This window comes from Aspergillus fumigatus, chromosome 3, assembly GCF_000002655.1.
Source record: "Aspergillus fumigatus Af293 chromosome 3, whole genome shotgun sequence".
NCBI lineage: Eukaryota > Fungi > Ascomycota > Eurotiomycetes > Eurotiales > Aspergillaceae > Aspergillus > Aspergillus fumigatus.
Genome location: NC_007196.1, coordinates 12,439 through 27,338, shown reverse-complemented (window position 1 = coordinate 27,338; position 14,900 = coordinate 12,439). Strand labels below are relative to the sequence as shown.

At 48.1% G+C, this 14,900-nt stretch overlaps 6 protein-coding genes across 6 annotated transcripts; 3 read left to right on the top strand and 3 right to left on the bottom strand.

The window, feature by feature from the left end:
* Positions 1-400: 400 nt before the first annotated feature.
* On the top strand, positions 401-1,883 carry AFUA_3G00180 (SDR family oxidoreductase). Its single transcript, XM_077804257.1, has 4 exons — positions 401-619; positions 674-942; positions 1,009-1,325; positions 1,391-1,883. The coding sequence occupies exons 1-4, from the start codon at positions 578-580 to the stop codon at positions 1,579-1,581; spliced, it is 819 nt and encodes a 272-aa protein (XP_077660417.1). The 5' UTR covers positions 401-577; the 3' UTR covers positions 1,582-1,883.
* Positions 1,884-3,124: 1,241 nt separating this feature from the next.
* Positions 3,125-3,578, bottom strand: AFUA_3G00175 (uncharacterized protein). The gene is made up of 2 exons (XM_001481531.2): positions 3,354-3,578; positions 3,125-3,274 (listed from the first exon to the last, which is right to left on the bottom strand). Exons 1-2 carry the CDS (start codon positions 3,557-3,559, stop codon positions 3,148-3,150), a joined length of 333 nt encoding a protein of 110 aa, XP_001481581.1. The 5' UTR covers positions 3,560-3,578; the 3' UTR covers positions 3,125-3,147.
* A 306-nt stretch (positions 3,579-3,884) lies between these two features.
* AFUA_3G00170 (glycosyltransferase family 31 protein) lies at positions 3,885-6,140 on the top strand. The gene has a single exon (XM_743245.2). It carries the CDS (start codon positions 4,328-4,330, stop codon positions 5,693-5,695), a length of 1,368 nt encoding a protein of 455 aa, XP_748338.2. The 5' UTR covers positions 3,885-4,327; the 3' UTR covers positions 5,696-6,140.
* A 146-nt stretch (positions 6,141-6,286) lies between these two features.
* AFUA_3G00150 (putative short-chain dehydrogenase/oxidoreductase) lies at positions 6,287-7,444 on the top strand (the record flags this gene model as incomplete). The annotated part of the gene is made up of 2 exons (XM_743243.2): positions 6,287-6,790; positions 6,839-7,444. Exons 1-2 carry the CDS (start codon positions 6,593-6,595, stop codon positions 7,442-7,444), a joined length of 804 nt encoding a protein of 267 aa, XP_748336.1. The 5' UTR covers positions 6,287-6,592.
* Positions 7,445-7,482: 38 nt separating this feature from the next.
* AFUA_3G00140 (uncharacterized protein) lies at positions 7,483-8,585 on the bottom strand (the record flags this gene model as incomplete). The annotated part of the gene is made up of 3 exons (XM_743242.2): positions 7,483-8,339; positions 8,393-8,495; positions 8,544-8,585. The coding sequence occupies 3 exons, from the start codon at positions 8,583-8,585 to the stop codon at positions 7,483-7,485; spliced, it is 1,002 nt and encodes a 333-aa protein (XP_748335.2).
* A 1,198-nt stretch (positions 8,586-9,783) lies between these two features.
* AFUA_3G00130 (uncharacterized protein) lies at positions 9,784-13,908 on the bottom strand (the record flags this gene model as incomplete). The annotated part of the gene is made up of 6 exons (XM_743241.2): positions 9,784-11,270; positions 11,310-11,494; positions 11,589-12,897; positions 12,955-13,186; positions 13,240-13,595; positions 13,653-13,908. 6 exons carry the CDS (start codon positions 13,906-13,908, stop codon positions 9,784-9,786), a joined length of 3,825 nt encoding a protein of 1,274 aa, XP_748334.2.
* Between the last annotated feature and the right edge of the window lie 992 nt (positions 13,909-14,900).

Here is a 14,900-nt window from a genome sequence, read left to right as displayed (position 1 = left end):
GAAAAAATCTCGTTATATCGAGGTTCTCGTTATAGCGAGGCTCGTTATAACGAGGTTTTACTGTATTTATGTATATAAATCTAGCCTATACTACTTGCAGTAGGCAGAATAGTAGTTCTGCCCCTATTGCGTAACCCATACTGAGTACCTACCTGGGTTTAATCGGACAACCCATGCCCATGCGGGTTGGGTCAGCCAGTCGACTATGAAATGTCCAGGTCGGTGAAACCGTGCCGTCCAGTGAGCATATTCAAATTCACGTTCACGTTCATTACTCTATTAATTTATCATATTCATCACATGAGCCTACTACAGATGGCTTACATGCTGCCTTGCTTACAAATCAGCCTGATTTAGTTAGAGGCGCTGGATCTGACCTAGTCGGGACCACTTCCGGTGCCCCTTCCATTCCATTCTATTATTAATCGAGCTGCATTTGTAAGCACCTGGGATATGATATGACTATTGTTTGAGCTTCTTCTATTAAAGTAAACAGACTATAACATCTACAGTAGCTATATTGCATTCAACGCACACACAGTTCATCCAATTTAGAATCATTACTTATCCCAGCAATATGTCTGTTTACGTTGTCACTGGAGTGTCTAGAGGGATTGGGGTGAGGCTTTCCTCTGCCGTCTGATGGCTGTTTTTATCTAATACGATAACCTAGTTCGAGTTCCTCAGGCAAATTTCAGGAGACCAGAAAAACCTAGTCATTGGTCTGGTGCGCGACAAAGCTGCAACTGAGAAGAAGATAGCTGCAGAGCTGGGAAACCGTGCAAATGTCCACATTCTCTATGCGGACCTTACTAATTATGCCACACTGAAGCAAGCTGCTGCTGACGCGGCCGAGATCGTCGGCGAGCGTGGCGTTGACTACCTTGTGGCCAACGCAGGGTTGGTGCCCTCCTTGGACGCTTATGGACCGATCGGTGCATTGTAGGTCCACTCCCCTCCTAGCTACTGTCCGGAGCGTGTCTATGGTTAACAATATGGGTTCAACAGAAGCGACAAGGTCGAGGAGCTCGAGGCTGTTTCATCGCAGCTATGGCAGACTAATGTCGTTGGTAATATCCATCTCTTCCACCTCTTCCTCCCCCTTGTCTTGAAGGGCAAGATCAAGAAGGTCATTACCATTTCCACCGGTGTGGCCGACCTCGACTTGACCAACGACTACGAGATTGATACTGGTGCTTTATACGCTGCCTCCAAGGCCGCCATGAACATGATTGTGGCCAAATTCAACGCGCAATTTAAGAAAGATGGTGTGTTATTCATGAGTATCAGCCCAGGCTTGGTGGAGGTGGGCCGCTACACAGATGGTACGTATTCTTCCCTGCCTGCAAGGGTACCGTATCCGGACATTTTGATTAATGCATACCCGCAGCCACTCCAGAAGAGATCCAAGCCTTGATGGGATTGACGGGCAAGCTTGCAGCATATGCGCCTCATTTCAAGGGCCCAATCACTCCGCAAGAATCTGTTCGACATGCCAGATCGACATGGGAAAAGGCAAGCATCGAGGGCGGATCTGGTGGTGCATTCGTCTCGCATTTTGGAAACAAGCAGTGGGTGTAAACTAGGCTTGCTATGTTGATCACACTGGATATCACTTAGGTTTTGATGTTTCTGTAACTTGTGCATCCAGGTACTCCGCATGAGATAGAAGTATCCCATCAATTCGCCCGCTTCTATGTTCCTTGGCATGTGTAACCTTTAGATCCGCATGCCAAAGCCACTTTAGTCCCATGAGGTGTATTCTGTATGCCATAAGTCTATCCCCTGAGAGCACTTCTCCTTGAGTCATGAATTTATGAATATGATATACAGTACATGAGAAATTAAATAGCCGGCAGCCCATAGTGACTAGCATTATAGTGTTCCTTTTCCTGATTCCAGTCAGATTTCGTCGGCGCTGCGGTCGATCATCGACCTCGCTTGGATGCATTTGGCCAGCAGGGGATAGGTACGGGTCTTGATGTTGGCTTCAGCGCCAAAACCATCCATGACTCAGTTCTTGTTAATCCGCAACCAGTCCGCGACCTTGGTGAAGGCGATACCATAGTCGCCGCTGCGCAGCTGCCTCAATGCCACCGTCCGTCCGTCGAGTAGTTTGTTGGATCGATTGGACCATCTCAGCGTGGGTTTGCTTCCGTAACCTGTAGTAGTGCATTAGGGCCCTTAAAAATGCCTTTTGGCTCAACACCAGCAATGTACTGTAGAGTCTTGTATTGGCCACGAGGAAGTCCACGCCGCTCCATTTCGGCCTGGTAGGGAATAATGTCAAGACTTCTCATTACCCCACTACTACTCTCCTTGCAATGTTCTTTTGGTTCAGTATCTGGCTGTAATGGTATCATTGTTGGCTCTTTTCCTGCAACCATTGCTGTGCCATCTGTGAAGGCATTCAGTATAACATGTTTGAACCCTTCGCGCAAGCGATCTGATGATACATATGAACATTGTATTTCTTCTGGCTCGGACGTAAGTATCAGCAACGTACGAAGCAGTCCCTCCTAAAAGACTGCTACCGCAGAATATGATCTCGGAACGGTTGATCTCTGCCAGCGAGGCGGCATAGTTGAATGCTGCTGAATAGTCCCGGCTTTGGAGCAGTAGATCGGCATCGCTCCTTATTGAAAAACACCTTGGTCTGGGTCTCTGTGTTAGTCATCGCTTCTAATGATAAGTTTCCGTGCATTTCACATCTCCAGAGGCTGAGGGGATTATGGATTTGACATTTCATTCGACTATCTAATGAGCGACTGTGTCTGTAGTTGATAGAATTGAAGTCGACGTCACCAGAGTAAGGCCATATTCCCCAATGAATGAAGATATATTTTACCTGGTCGCCAGTTATTCAAAGCGACAGCGACAGCCTCCGTCCTTCTAGCTTGCCACCACCCAATGCGAGTTCTACCTACTCTAACATAATCAGACGTCACTACTACAACTATCCTCTCAACTTCCCGTTACAGCACAATTCATCAAAGAATGTCAGGCACCAAGGTGTTGCGCTGGAGACCATCATCGTCGAGTTTCCTGGGAGTTGTGGACCATGAAACGGCTGAGAGGCGCTGCTTGGATAAGAAATAAGTCAACATTCTCGGAGCCTCGCTTTGGTAAAAAGGTTAGCTTCAACATTCAGCAATAACTAAGACAACTGCAAAGAGAATATGTTGTATTACCCATGGTACAATGGTTATCAGTGAAATAGCCATTCACATAACAATCGCCCTTGCCCCCCGGGTTTATTTGATGGTCCCACGTACTGCGCCTTAGTTAGCCTCTTGTTTTCAAAGGTGTCTTTTACCTTGACTGTTCGAAAAAGGTACGAGTGGATATTATACCAGTTATCTTTATAGCAGTCTCCCCGCTTGTAACACCCAAAGTACAAATTTTCGCCTGGGCTCAGGGTGCGGACGACCCTGGAATTGAGGTGCGGCCCTGCCCGACAATTGACTTTCACATCAGAATTAACTATATGGCACCACTGGGCAGAGCCTGCAAGGGCTCCAATTGGCAGGCTTAAGAGAGCAGGAAAGACAATCTTCATTCTGGTGAAAGCAACAGTGAAACCAACACAATACACAAGGAGAAAAGAAGTCAAATTCGGGAGGAAGGGAGAGGGCTGCTGACTGTCAGGTCATCCTTTAAAAGCATTGCTGAGTGTCTTTGGAAAGAGCATATCCTCAAGACGAGTGCACATCAGGCTGAGGATATTCGCAGGATGTTACTGGATTGGGTGGCGCCCTCGTGATTCCCTGGCGGTTGGTGGGCTTTTGAGAGGCATTGGCCACTGATTTGTGCAGGGGGAATGTCTGTCAAACCTTTAAAGCTCGTATACTATCTAGCTTGGTTTTTCATTTCATGTTGTTGATACCCAATTGGCCTCATCCACACTGACAATCTCCCGCTTACTAAGGATTTCGCCCGCTTTGGTCTTCCATGTTTGTTTTTTCCACTCACAGTTGCTTGGTCTCCTTGGCAATTTCTTAAGACCGGATGATACCGAGTTTCCATGCTTCTTGAGAAAGACAAGCCTGACCTGTGTGCGGCATAGTCAATTTTGGGGCTCTTGCATGCTCCCACTCTGCCATAATGCGAACCATCAACGCTGGGTATGATTAAAGTATTTCTGTATAATCTCTTTCGTTCAACAGATTGTGATCACATCTATATTGATTTGCAAAAGTATTCGATCCCCAACCACCCAGAGCTATCCGTAGCGCAACCCAGCTGCGGGGGAACCCTCTGATCTGACGCCCCCAAAAGCGTCCATCACGTCTTTTGTTTAGTCTCTTTAAGCAGACTCGGCTTCTGAATGAGTCTCTTGAAATCTCACGTGGCCAGCTACTCAAACATGATGAATTGGCGTACTGATCTTCGGCTTATCAAGTCCATCCTTGCCGGGATTTTATCCTTTACCGTTGCCTTACTCCTCTTATTCAACGTCAACGCGATCATCTCCTTCAGTCGATCTTATCCGACATCGCTGAAAACAATACCATCGGTATCATCCACAAATTCTACACCCATAGAATTGCCCTTGGCCACCGAGCCTTGCCGTCAACTTCTGGGAGCAGATGATGTCCTGGTGATTGTCAAGACAGGAGCAAGTGCGTTGCGTGAGAGATTGCCAGTGCATTTTCAAACTACTCTGCATTGTATCCAACACTACGTGATTTTCTCAGACATGGAGGAAGAATTCGAGGGCCATTATATCCATGATGTGCTGTCTGGGGTCAGTGCGGAGATGAAGAAATCCGCGCCTGAATTCAATTTCTATCGCGATTTGCACGAGAATCAAGATCGACTGACTGAATTCATGAGGCAAAATGCAACTGCCCAAAGAAAGGCATGGCATCTCGATAAATGGAAATTTCTCCCCGCTGTGGAAAAAGCTCTGCAGGCTAAGCCGGATGCAAAGTGGTTTATGTTTATGGAGGCAGACACTTTTTTGGTTTGGTCTAATCTCCTCAAATGGTTGGCAAAACTAGACTGGAGGCGACCTTATTTCTTAGGACAACCAGTGACCATGGAGGGCCAACTTTTTGCCTACGGAGGGGCAGGATGGCTGCTATCACGACCAGCTATACAGCAAATGGCAGATCACATGGCTTCCCGGAATAGCGAATATGAATATTTCACAAATGGAACCTCATTCGGGGACCTTATTCTTGGTTATGTACTAGAACAGGCCGGCGTTGGACTCACTGGGGCGTGGCCTCTTATCCAACGAGAAACACCGAGCACGATGGAATACACCAGAGATGTATGGTGTCATCCTGCTGTCACTTTCCACCACATCGATGCTCTTGAGATAAAGTCAATCTGGGATCTTGAGCAGAGATGGATAGCAAATATGCAAGGGCCCCTACTCCACTTTGACATCTTCAACCACCTTATATACCCTCTCCTCGCCACAAAAATTGTTGACTGGGATAACTTCTCTGATGGCGAGGAGAAATTTCTTACTCCTAACGAAGGATTTGCGGATTGCAAGCTACACTGTGAGGAAGATATGCATTGCATGCAGTTTCGCTTCACACCAAAGAAATGTACCTTGTCCCATTCAATTACTCTTGGATGGAAGGCAGATCGTTCGATGGACAGCATGTCCGGTTGGATGATGGAAAGGATCACCCAGGCAATAGCAAGCGTTCGATGTGAGGGGTCAAAGTGGATATAAATATGTAAAATTTCCGGTAGTATGGCAGTCTTGGCAAGTCTTCGGCTTATGGAAGTGAACAGCGGCTGATAATATGGGTCAGACATGCCGAGATCATTTGCAGCTGGCACAAAGGCGCATCATGTGCGAGGGACTGCTACCTTCCTGGGCCTGGGGTTCATCCTGCCCCTTAGGTAGGCATTGTGCAGCTGCTGCAAAGTCTCTGAATACCTTGTAATTCACTTCAAAGTTTGCGTTAACTATAAAGGAAGGACTCTGGAGTAGTCCCCTCTGGAATAAGGGATTGAGCTTCCTACCTTCTACAATTAAATGTGACAGTAGTGACGACCCACCAGCAGACTCACCCCAGGAAGAGACACTGCCTAAGAAGATGAATATATGCTTGTCCCTGAGCAAAGGCAGCTCGCTGATTATGCAGACTAGTATTGAAGACACCTTGGGTGCGAAGAGGTTCTCTGGCAAGGAAGCCAAAAGCTCCCAGATGATAATTAAAAGTTAGACTCTTCCAAGCTTTTGGATGACCAATCTGCGCTATCTTGGCAATTAGGGAACCGTACTGGAAACTGTCTGACTGCTTATCAAGCATTTACTGACTGACTACTAGCTGAAGTTAACCTAATTACAACTACCTAGTTTAGTTTAGTTACAGAGCGCTCATCAGTCCAAAGAGTTGAGATCGTTTCGATATCTAACTATAATCTCAAACTGGCTTAGCCTCCGCCTAGTGGGCGTGGCGAATGGGGCAATTTTCCGTCTGGGTTTAGTCTCCGCACAGCACTTCGGGATCTTGATATCCGTGCTACGTAGACTGGACAAGGCAATAGAAGATAAATAGGTCTCCTGTTGCTCCATGTGGGGAAACTGCTTCATGTCCTATTTCAGATGTCAACCTAGAAAATGGCGTTCCCCTACAAAAACGTTCTCATTATTGGAGCCACCTCCGGCATTGGCAAGGCGTTAGCCAACAAGCTGGTGCAGAATGGTATTCCAACCATCATTGCCGGGCGCAGGCAGGGAAACTTGGTTGACTTCGTCCAGCAACACGGCACCGACAAGGTCAAATCAAAGGTCATCGACGTCTTGCAACTTGACAAGGTATGCCTCTCCACAAGATTCCATAATGCATGTAGCTGACCCCAGTAGATCCCCCAGTTCGTGGCGGATGTGATTGATGAAAATCCCGACCATGACTGCGTGTTTGTCAACTCCGGCATTCAGCGCCCGTTTGACTTCAGCAAGCCGGAGTCTGTGGATATGGATGTTTTCGACCAAGAGCTGATCACGAATTATTCCTCGGCCGTGCGCCTCGCCAAGGCATTCATTCCCCACCTGCAGAGGCAATCGACTGCTGCCATCGCCTTCACCACCTCCCAGATGGCCCTGGTTCCCATGAAGCGCTGTCCCAACTACGGTGCCTCCAAGGCCGCGCTGCACCATTTTATTCTCGCCCTCCGAACGCAGCTTCAGGATGGGCCCGGGAATGTCAAAGTGATAGAAATCTATCCCCCTGCTGTGCAGACGGAGTTGCACGACGCCAAGCACCAGCCTGATCTCAAAGACGGCCATCTCATAGGTATGCCACTGTGCGAGTTTATCGAGGATGTTTGGTGTCAGTTGTGCCACGGCAAGGAGCAGGTGGCCGTTGGTTCGGCGCGAGAGATCTTCGAGGCGTTTGAGATCAAGAGACAGGAGGTGTATTATCAAATGACGGAGATGTTATCCAAGTTATTGAGGCAGTTCTTGCGGTAGCCTCTGTATGTAGCAATGACACATGGATTCCGGCGTTGTTACCGAGGACGGAGCGCTGCAGGAAATGGAATCTCTGAAATAGCGACTCCCCTACAAGCGGCTAATATCAGACTTCCAAATGGGGTGATCTCATGGATCTGCCCTGACTCCAGCATACCCGAGTATTCGTGCAGAGACACCATGTCGGCTTCAGAGGGACCGTCTACCCACGCCTGTCCTGGAGCATCCCACAGCGATGTGCGAACGTCAAACGGCAACGAATCAATAAACGGCGTACGAATCGAGTAATTTCTTCTCTGTAAAGAGTATACACTTCGTAACATGAAACCCACAATGATGGTGCGCCGCACACTCTCTGCGTATATCCAGGCGCGTCGCGGACTGAGCGCATGTGGAAGTTGGAAGGGGGCCTGTTGCCAGAGACGATGGCCGAGATCTGCCAGGCTGCAGCTGACCCCATCGGAATATTTGTTCTGATCGTCGCGTAGCAGGACAATACACTGAAGAAGAATCAATGCCTGCGCGCAGGCGAGGAGCTCCTCAAAGCTTTTTGCGTGCCTGAATTGGTCGAGAAGATTGATCAGTTGCTGCCGAAGCCGGGGGCCTAGCGTGGCCGTCCCAGTGCCCTTTCCTTGGTCAATCTGTGCATGCAGCTTACACAAGTCGTAAGCTGCTATAATCTGTGTCGGCATTTTGCTTTTGTATAAGTCCGGGTGGATGAAATGTGTCTTTCTGCTATGCGCAAATGCTATGGGAAACTCGCGCATGCAATGCACAAGAAATCGGACAATCTGCTGGGGGTAGCTTTTTGGAATTTCCAGCTGGAGAGGCCGATGGAGTCGGGCTCTGGGTGAAGAAGCTACTGCGTTAGGCCGCGTCCATACCAATTTCACCCCTGTCGCAAAAGGCTCATTCACATATCGGCATTCGAGTCCTCGGCCCCCACACCGACTGCATCAGGGCAATCCTCGATTGCAACGACGCTTGCTGTTGGCACAGGCTTGGCATGATCTACAAAGAGTGAGGGGCTTGGGTGCGTTGGTGACCATGTCTGCAATTAGATCGCAGACAAACCAGAGCCACCGTCGTCAGAACGCACCCTGGGGCCTCGGACCGCTGGCGCCGATTTTCCGACGATCATGTGATCTGCTCTGACTTCCAGGTGGAACGAAACCAAACCGATGCGAATTCAACTCCGAAGTTTAGAAAAATCATTAGATCACTCCACATTTATGCATGATTGAGTCCCAAAAGGAAAACAAAATCCAGGGATTCCGGTGCTCTCCAGTTAGCTGCACATTCAACTGGAGCCAATGGACTGTGCGTGGTGATTTGGTATCGGGTCATGGACAGGGTGGAATTACTGGGAACTTGAGAGGACTATTGGCATCCCCATTAACGTGGAGACTGGCGGCAGGCTCGCCAGAACCAATCAGCAGCCACCATATCAGTTTTATTCAGTGCGGCAGACTGCTCTTATCAACAGTACACTGGTCAGCGTCATCATCAGTCTGATCAGTAATGAATTGCTTATGGACGACTTTGACCACCACCACATCCTGACGACAGCGCTATCTATGTTGAGAACTTTTGTCTTTCTAGCGGTCTTTACTAAGAATATTGAGATCCCTGTTAGCTACACAGATACTATATGGTACGTTTTAGATGTCTATTGACGACTATATATGTCACTATCAGCAAACGGATTCCATGGCCCATTTTCCAAACCTTGTTAGCGTTGTAAGCACCAGCCTAATGCTGGTTGTGCTCGGGGGCCATCTTCTTAGAAGTTACTGCGGATGGTAGAAACTGACCCTATATTCAGGTCCTATTGAAAGTCACATCAAGCGCTCTATAGATAGCAAACTTCCATTTTGCCCTGAGCCTGGAGCTGTATTGGTGTAGCAGGAACATACCAACGATTCTGAGCGTGCTTAGCCCACCCAACAGGCTTATACAATGCCAAGCTCATGAAATATAGGAGGTGCCTATAGGATTGAATTCCTCCCTCTCCTGCGGAAGAAGTAACCGCAATTATGAACATATGAACAGAAAGCGTGAAGTCCGCTAGCCAGGCCTCTATCCCGTTAGTTTAGGTAATAAGTCCCGTGCTGGCTAGAGGTTGGTTTGGATTGAGGTAAGCAGAACCTTGGCAAGAGTATTGTTTCTGTGTCCTTCAGGATGGCTACAGCATCAATGGATCACTGCAACAGATCTAGATCAAAGGCAAGTTATGGTGATATAAAATACAAAGGTATAGCCTTCCAACGCCGAACTCGAATATTGCTCAATCATAAAAACCTTTGAAAGAAAAGGATGTAAAGCAATATTCTAAAATATCACCCCTCGATCTGCAAGTTCTTCCCAACCTTGATCCGCAGCAATCTCCTAACAGGCCGACTCTCCGCACGATTCGATCGATCCTTCACCAACTCCAGAATAATGCCTTTAAAATTTACTGCCAAATCTTCCCAAATGAACTCTGGATTCAACGCCCTGACGAAAACACGCATCGTGGAGACAGGAACGTTGATAATGTCGCAGACTTCTTCGGCTGAGAGGTCCTTCCGCATAGTCTCAATGAATTCCGCCCGCAACGATGACTCGAATTTCGCGAATTCATCTTCCGTTTCAATCATGGCCTTTTTCTCTTCCCCTGGAAATTCATTCACAGTAGCAGGGGGTGCCGGCTCTGACTTTTCCCCGGTCATAATCTCATGAAGAAAGACCTCATCGAGAGGCTCGATGCTATCCCCGAATTGACCCTTCTTCCCAACCTGCCACGGAACACGTTTAGTCTCCGCATCACTGAAGACATATCTCGTAAGTTGGAGGTTCTTAGCCTGAGTGTTCTGGTCAAGACTGTCGAAATCCGCGGCTAACAGCGCTTTGTACAACTTCATGTTTTGGATTTTCAGCGATTCGGGCTTGACGCGCCACAGCGTTGCGATCTCGATATGTTTCGTCATTATCTCCTGGCAGGCTTCTTTCATCCGTGGCCAATCACTCCTCTTGCATGCTTCGCAGACTTGCTTCTTCAGTTCCGCGAAGGCTGCGGAGCGGGAAGTGTAGACGTTCGCGGCGGTGAGGTCGTCGTGGACGCACCGTTCGCCTCCCCCGGCGAGATGGTTCAGGTACCTAATCATCCTAGTGTAACTCTGCGACTGTCTCTCCAGTTTATGTGGCAGCTGCGTGAGCAGCTGAGCCGCGACGGGCTGGATATCAATATCCTCTGCTGTAAGCATGCGCATGAAGACGGTAATAATAGTGCGCGAATGCGCGAGCTGGATATTCCTCAGTTTACAGAACTTGACCAGCTCAGCCATGCGACTTGCTTTGATACTGGCTACATTTTCATTCTTAGTCACCACCCTGATGACGGCTTTGTCGAGGAATTTTTCTAGATTTTCGTGGAATTGTCGGAGTGGCCAGCCCGTATACGGGTATAGTGCGACGACGTTTTCGTACCAGATCCACTCAGCCGAACTTGTGGGGAGGTCGTACAGGGGATTTGTACCGAAAAGTTGCCAGACCATGCTGAGGGGACGGACTCCTGAGCCAGCGATTGTCAAGAGATTACCGAAAAGTCCGCGCATTAACTTTGTGACAGTATCCTCGGCTTTGTCTAGTTCCACGGGCTTAGATATCCTCATCGCTGCGAGTTTCGACATGGCGGCCATTAACAGTGCACTCATTAAATGGCCAGTCTCTGGGCTACTGGGCTGAATATCATGTTCTCTGGACGCGACTGCTTGGCTAAGCGTGCTTCTCATGATAATTCGGAGCGCGGCGATGTGCGGTTCATTGCATTTCTCTATCCATCGCACTGTATAGGGGCTTTTCAGGTTGACAAATTCATTTCAACAGACCCAGGCTAACATTGATCCGGTTTCTGATAACTGGCTTAGACAGGGTAGCGCCAGGATGGGCTGGCAGGGCCCTAGGGTGCTTTTGAGTGGGCCGTTGTGTTTGGCTTGTGACTGTTCCATGATGATGCCTGCATCGAATCCTTCCAGGTGTAGGATTCTCGAGTCGAGGGCGCAACATTGGCTGAAAAAGTCAGTGTCAGTCGAAGTACACTTTTGGAGGCTTGATAGGGGAGTATTGCCGACAAAAGGATTGGCTTCAAGCTGGTTGTACATACCTGGCATCAATGGCGCTGTTTTTCAGGTTACCTAGAAGCTGATGATAGTGCGTCGTCTCAATATTCAAAAGCATAACACCCATTTCTCCTGCGTATTCCTCGAGGTATCCCATGAGAGTCTCAAAAGTCATGGACTTCACTGCCTCGACATTCTTCTGAATAGTGGTTTGGCGGATAAGGCGCTTCAAATCGTGCGTTCGCTTCGAAGTCGTTTGAGACGACATCATGTTAGCCAGGCATGAGATCACTGGCTCCAGAGCCTTTTGCATGTCCTTTGTAACCTTTCTCAATTCGCCAAACATTTGATTCTTCTTCTGCACGGATTTGGGATCTTCCATACGGTATTCCTGTGTTAGGAATCTGGTGTAGCTGTCTCTTAATGGGGTTGCAGCGTTGCTGATCTTGGCGGAGAGTGCAGTCACTAGGCTTCTGGAGAGTTCTTGTAGGTCTTTCTGGTTCAGAAGCACCTGGAGCTGTGGAACTACCGCAGATATGTCTTCTTCCAAGTTTTGGATCTGGTCGATTGAAATATCTTCCAACAACTTCTGTAGATCTTGGGGCTGGACTAACTGACCGGTACTTGGGAGGACGATAGAATTGACGCCGCCCAGGTTAATGACTCGCTCTATCCTCGGATCGAGAATGGAGCCGGTGCCTACAGACTCGAGTACACTGGTTACATCCGAGCCAAATGCTAGTCCCGACGTATTGAGGTGTGCCCGATTGGCAATGCCTCTATAGAAGTAATACTTCTCAGAGATCTGAACCAGAATCAAGGACTGTGGTCCTGCGAGTGCCGTCACTGCATTTATATTCGCGGAATTCATCAACGAAATGACATTATTGGTATCCTTGAGTTCTGTTTCTGGAGTGAGTCGAACGATGAAGAGTGCATTGATTCGGTAGGCAGATGCGAGATTCCGGGCATTATCTGTCATTCGTTCGTCGACGATCACCACGGCATTCTTGAGTTGCTTGTAGTAGTCCCGAAGGGCATCTGCATTGGGAAATGGAACATTCGAAGGGACTGTTCCGGTCGCGAGTAGAATTGGGCCTTGAAGCTCCGTACCAAAGATGCATGGCAGGACAATAGCGGAGGGCTCCTCTCTCATGTGTGACTCTTCATCTGGTAGTTGAAACTCAAGACCAGTGCCGAACCGGATGATCTGTGTTTTCTCCAGATCAATGAACGGAGGAAGAGCGGATGAACCGGTAGTGAAAATGGCATTTTCCTTGGTAATGACCTTACGCAGGTTGTCTGAATTCGACGCCGTGTCCTCTACAACTGAATCATTCACTGGGGCTGTTTCTGTATACATATTAGCTTTGCTCATAGCTTCGTTCGTTTGAGGGTGGCGATACTTACTTCGTGCAGTTAGGTCAGGAGTGCGCATAGTGAAGTCGGCGCATTTTATCGCTTCTGGGAAGGCAGGGCTAACCAACTTGTTACTATTGCACATTATGCCCCGGTCCGTGGTTGCGCTTGGTAATATCGAGCAGATTATTGAATCTCCATCGCGTTTTATTACCAAAGGGCAACAAATGGTTGCGTCTCCGATTGTCGCTGCGTCCAGGGGCACCGGGATGATGTAAAGAACCTGTCGACGACAAGTCAATCGATGCTAGGGACATGGCCAGATTCTGAACATACCTTATCCACATGATCGGCGACTAGCAAAGCAGGGTATGTTCCCAAGAACCTTGTGATAAGCGTAGACCGGTAGCCGGAGATGAACACACAGATTTCTTTCTCTGTTAGGGTGTCCTTGATGATCGTCACATAATCAAGGAGATCCTGTCCATTGAGAATATCTCCGCTGTGGGTGATACCTGGGAAGGTATTTCTCGCAAGCCAGCAGCATGTGTTACATGATTCATCCGCAAAGCAGAAGTCGTAGTAAGTGGGTGTTCGCTCAGAAACTGCTAGAATTGTAATCTGGTCTGAAACGATAGGAACCTTAAATGTTGATGATGGTGCTTGCATAATTTGGAAGTCGTCAAATACCTCTGTGCGTTGTTATTATTCACCTCTCCAGCCATGTACTTATTGGCAGACAGACATACTCAGATAGGACTGGAAGCCGGCCATTCGTCTTAAAAGGATCTCACCCGTCTCGCTCAAGTCCACGGCATTGAAAAAGAAGTCCTCTGGGTACGAAGAGATATCGATTTCCTCAATGCCATTTTCTGTTCGACAAAGAAGGAGTTGCTCCGGGCTGAAAGGGTGTGCAGAGCCGACAGGGAGGCCTTCCAGGATCTTTTCAACCTGGGCCTTCGTGGTTGCGAGAGGGTTGAAGAAGGTTTTCCTTACTCGCTCCATGGAAGCTGGAATAAAGCCGACAGTGAATTGTGGGAGTAGATGCAGATAGTCAGGCACAATACTGGCCGAATGATTAGGGTATTTGTATCCCCAGCTGGTCGAGTATCACCCCACTATCTCCGCTCATGAGTCAGAGCGGGCACCCAAAGTCGACTAGCATGAATTGGGGTGAGGTGTGATTGACTAGGGCTCTCGTGGCCTAGCGCCGATCGCTTGGGAGCCTCAGGTTGACTTTGTCGAGTAAAATAGGGCAGTCAAAATAGACCTGAAATTGTTTTGTTCGATCTGTGTCAGTGTATTGTGATCTGTTTATTTGGATTTGGGGATGCTTGACACTCTCTGGATTGGGAGAGGCGTGAGATGTTACTAACCATAGATCTTGTGCATTCCGGATTGCCAACTCAGGGAAAGTGATAAAGGCTGGTTGAAGAAGCATCAGAATTATCAATTAAGAGTGAGCCCCTTCTGTTAGCACGAATCTGATACCGTCATCTATCAGATTCTCTCATCCAATCTGGATGTACTCCGAGGAAGCTACATGTTTCTTAGAGTAGCGCCTTGGTTCGGCTTCTCTCACCACATATTGAGCTGTGGTTCAAATCCACCCCTGTGTGTGGTTTGCATTGCGCAATAATGGTCTACCTACTTGACATATAAGCAGAATGTTGAGAAGACGTGAACCTGGTTACTATTTTCTTCAATACACCATGGTCTAATTTCAGCTAGCTTTCTCTCCCTCGAGAAAGCCGCGCGCTCCATCAGTTGTGCCAGGGGATTTGGAGCATTGTGCTGGTTTGCAGATCCTGGTGAGCCATGTCTCTGTGTTACAGACTGAATACAGAGCTTGAATAACCCTGATAATAAAATCTTATGAATGTAATTTTGAGTTTCACAATCATTCTATACATGTAGGCTGGCATAAAGTCACCTGTGATATAGTTGTGGCGGCCTCTGTATTACTGCACTTCTTCATGCAAATATCATGGTAATTT

Excerpts from the sequence above, each read along its gene's own strand:
- AFUA_3G00180 (XM_077804257.1), top strand. The coding sequence starts at position 578 with ATGTCTGTTTACGTTGTCACTGGAGTGTCTAGAGGGATTGGG. Across the intron at positions 620-673 it reads GAGTGTCTAGAGGGATTGGG|TTCGAGTTCCTCAGGCAAAT; the intron begins GTGAGGCTTTCC and ends ACGATAACCTAG. Across the intron at positions 943-1,008 it reads TATGGACCGATCGGTGCATT|AAGCGACAAGGTCGAGGAGC; the intron begins GTAGGTCCACTC and ends TGGGTTCAACAG.
- AFUA_3G00175 (XM_001481531.2), bottom strand. The coding sequence starts at position 3,559 with ATGAAGATTGTCTTTCCTGCTCTCTTAAGCCTGCCAATTGGAGCCCTT. Across the intron at positions 3,275-3,353 it reads GACTGCTATAAAGATAACTG|TACGTGGGACCATCAAATAA; the intron begins GTATAATATCCA and ends ACTAAGGCGCAG.
- AFUA_3G00170 (XM_743245.2), top strand. The coding sequence starts at position 4,328 with ATGAGTCTCTTGAAATCTCACGTGGCCAGCTACTCAAACATGATGAAT.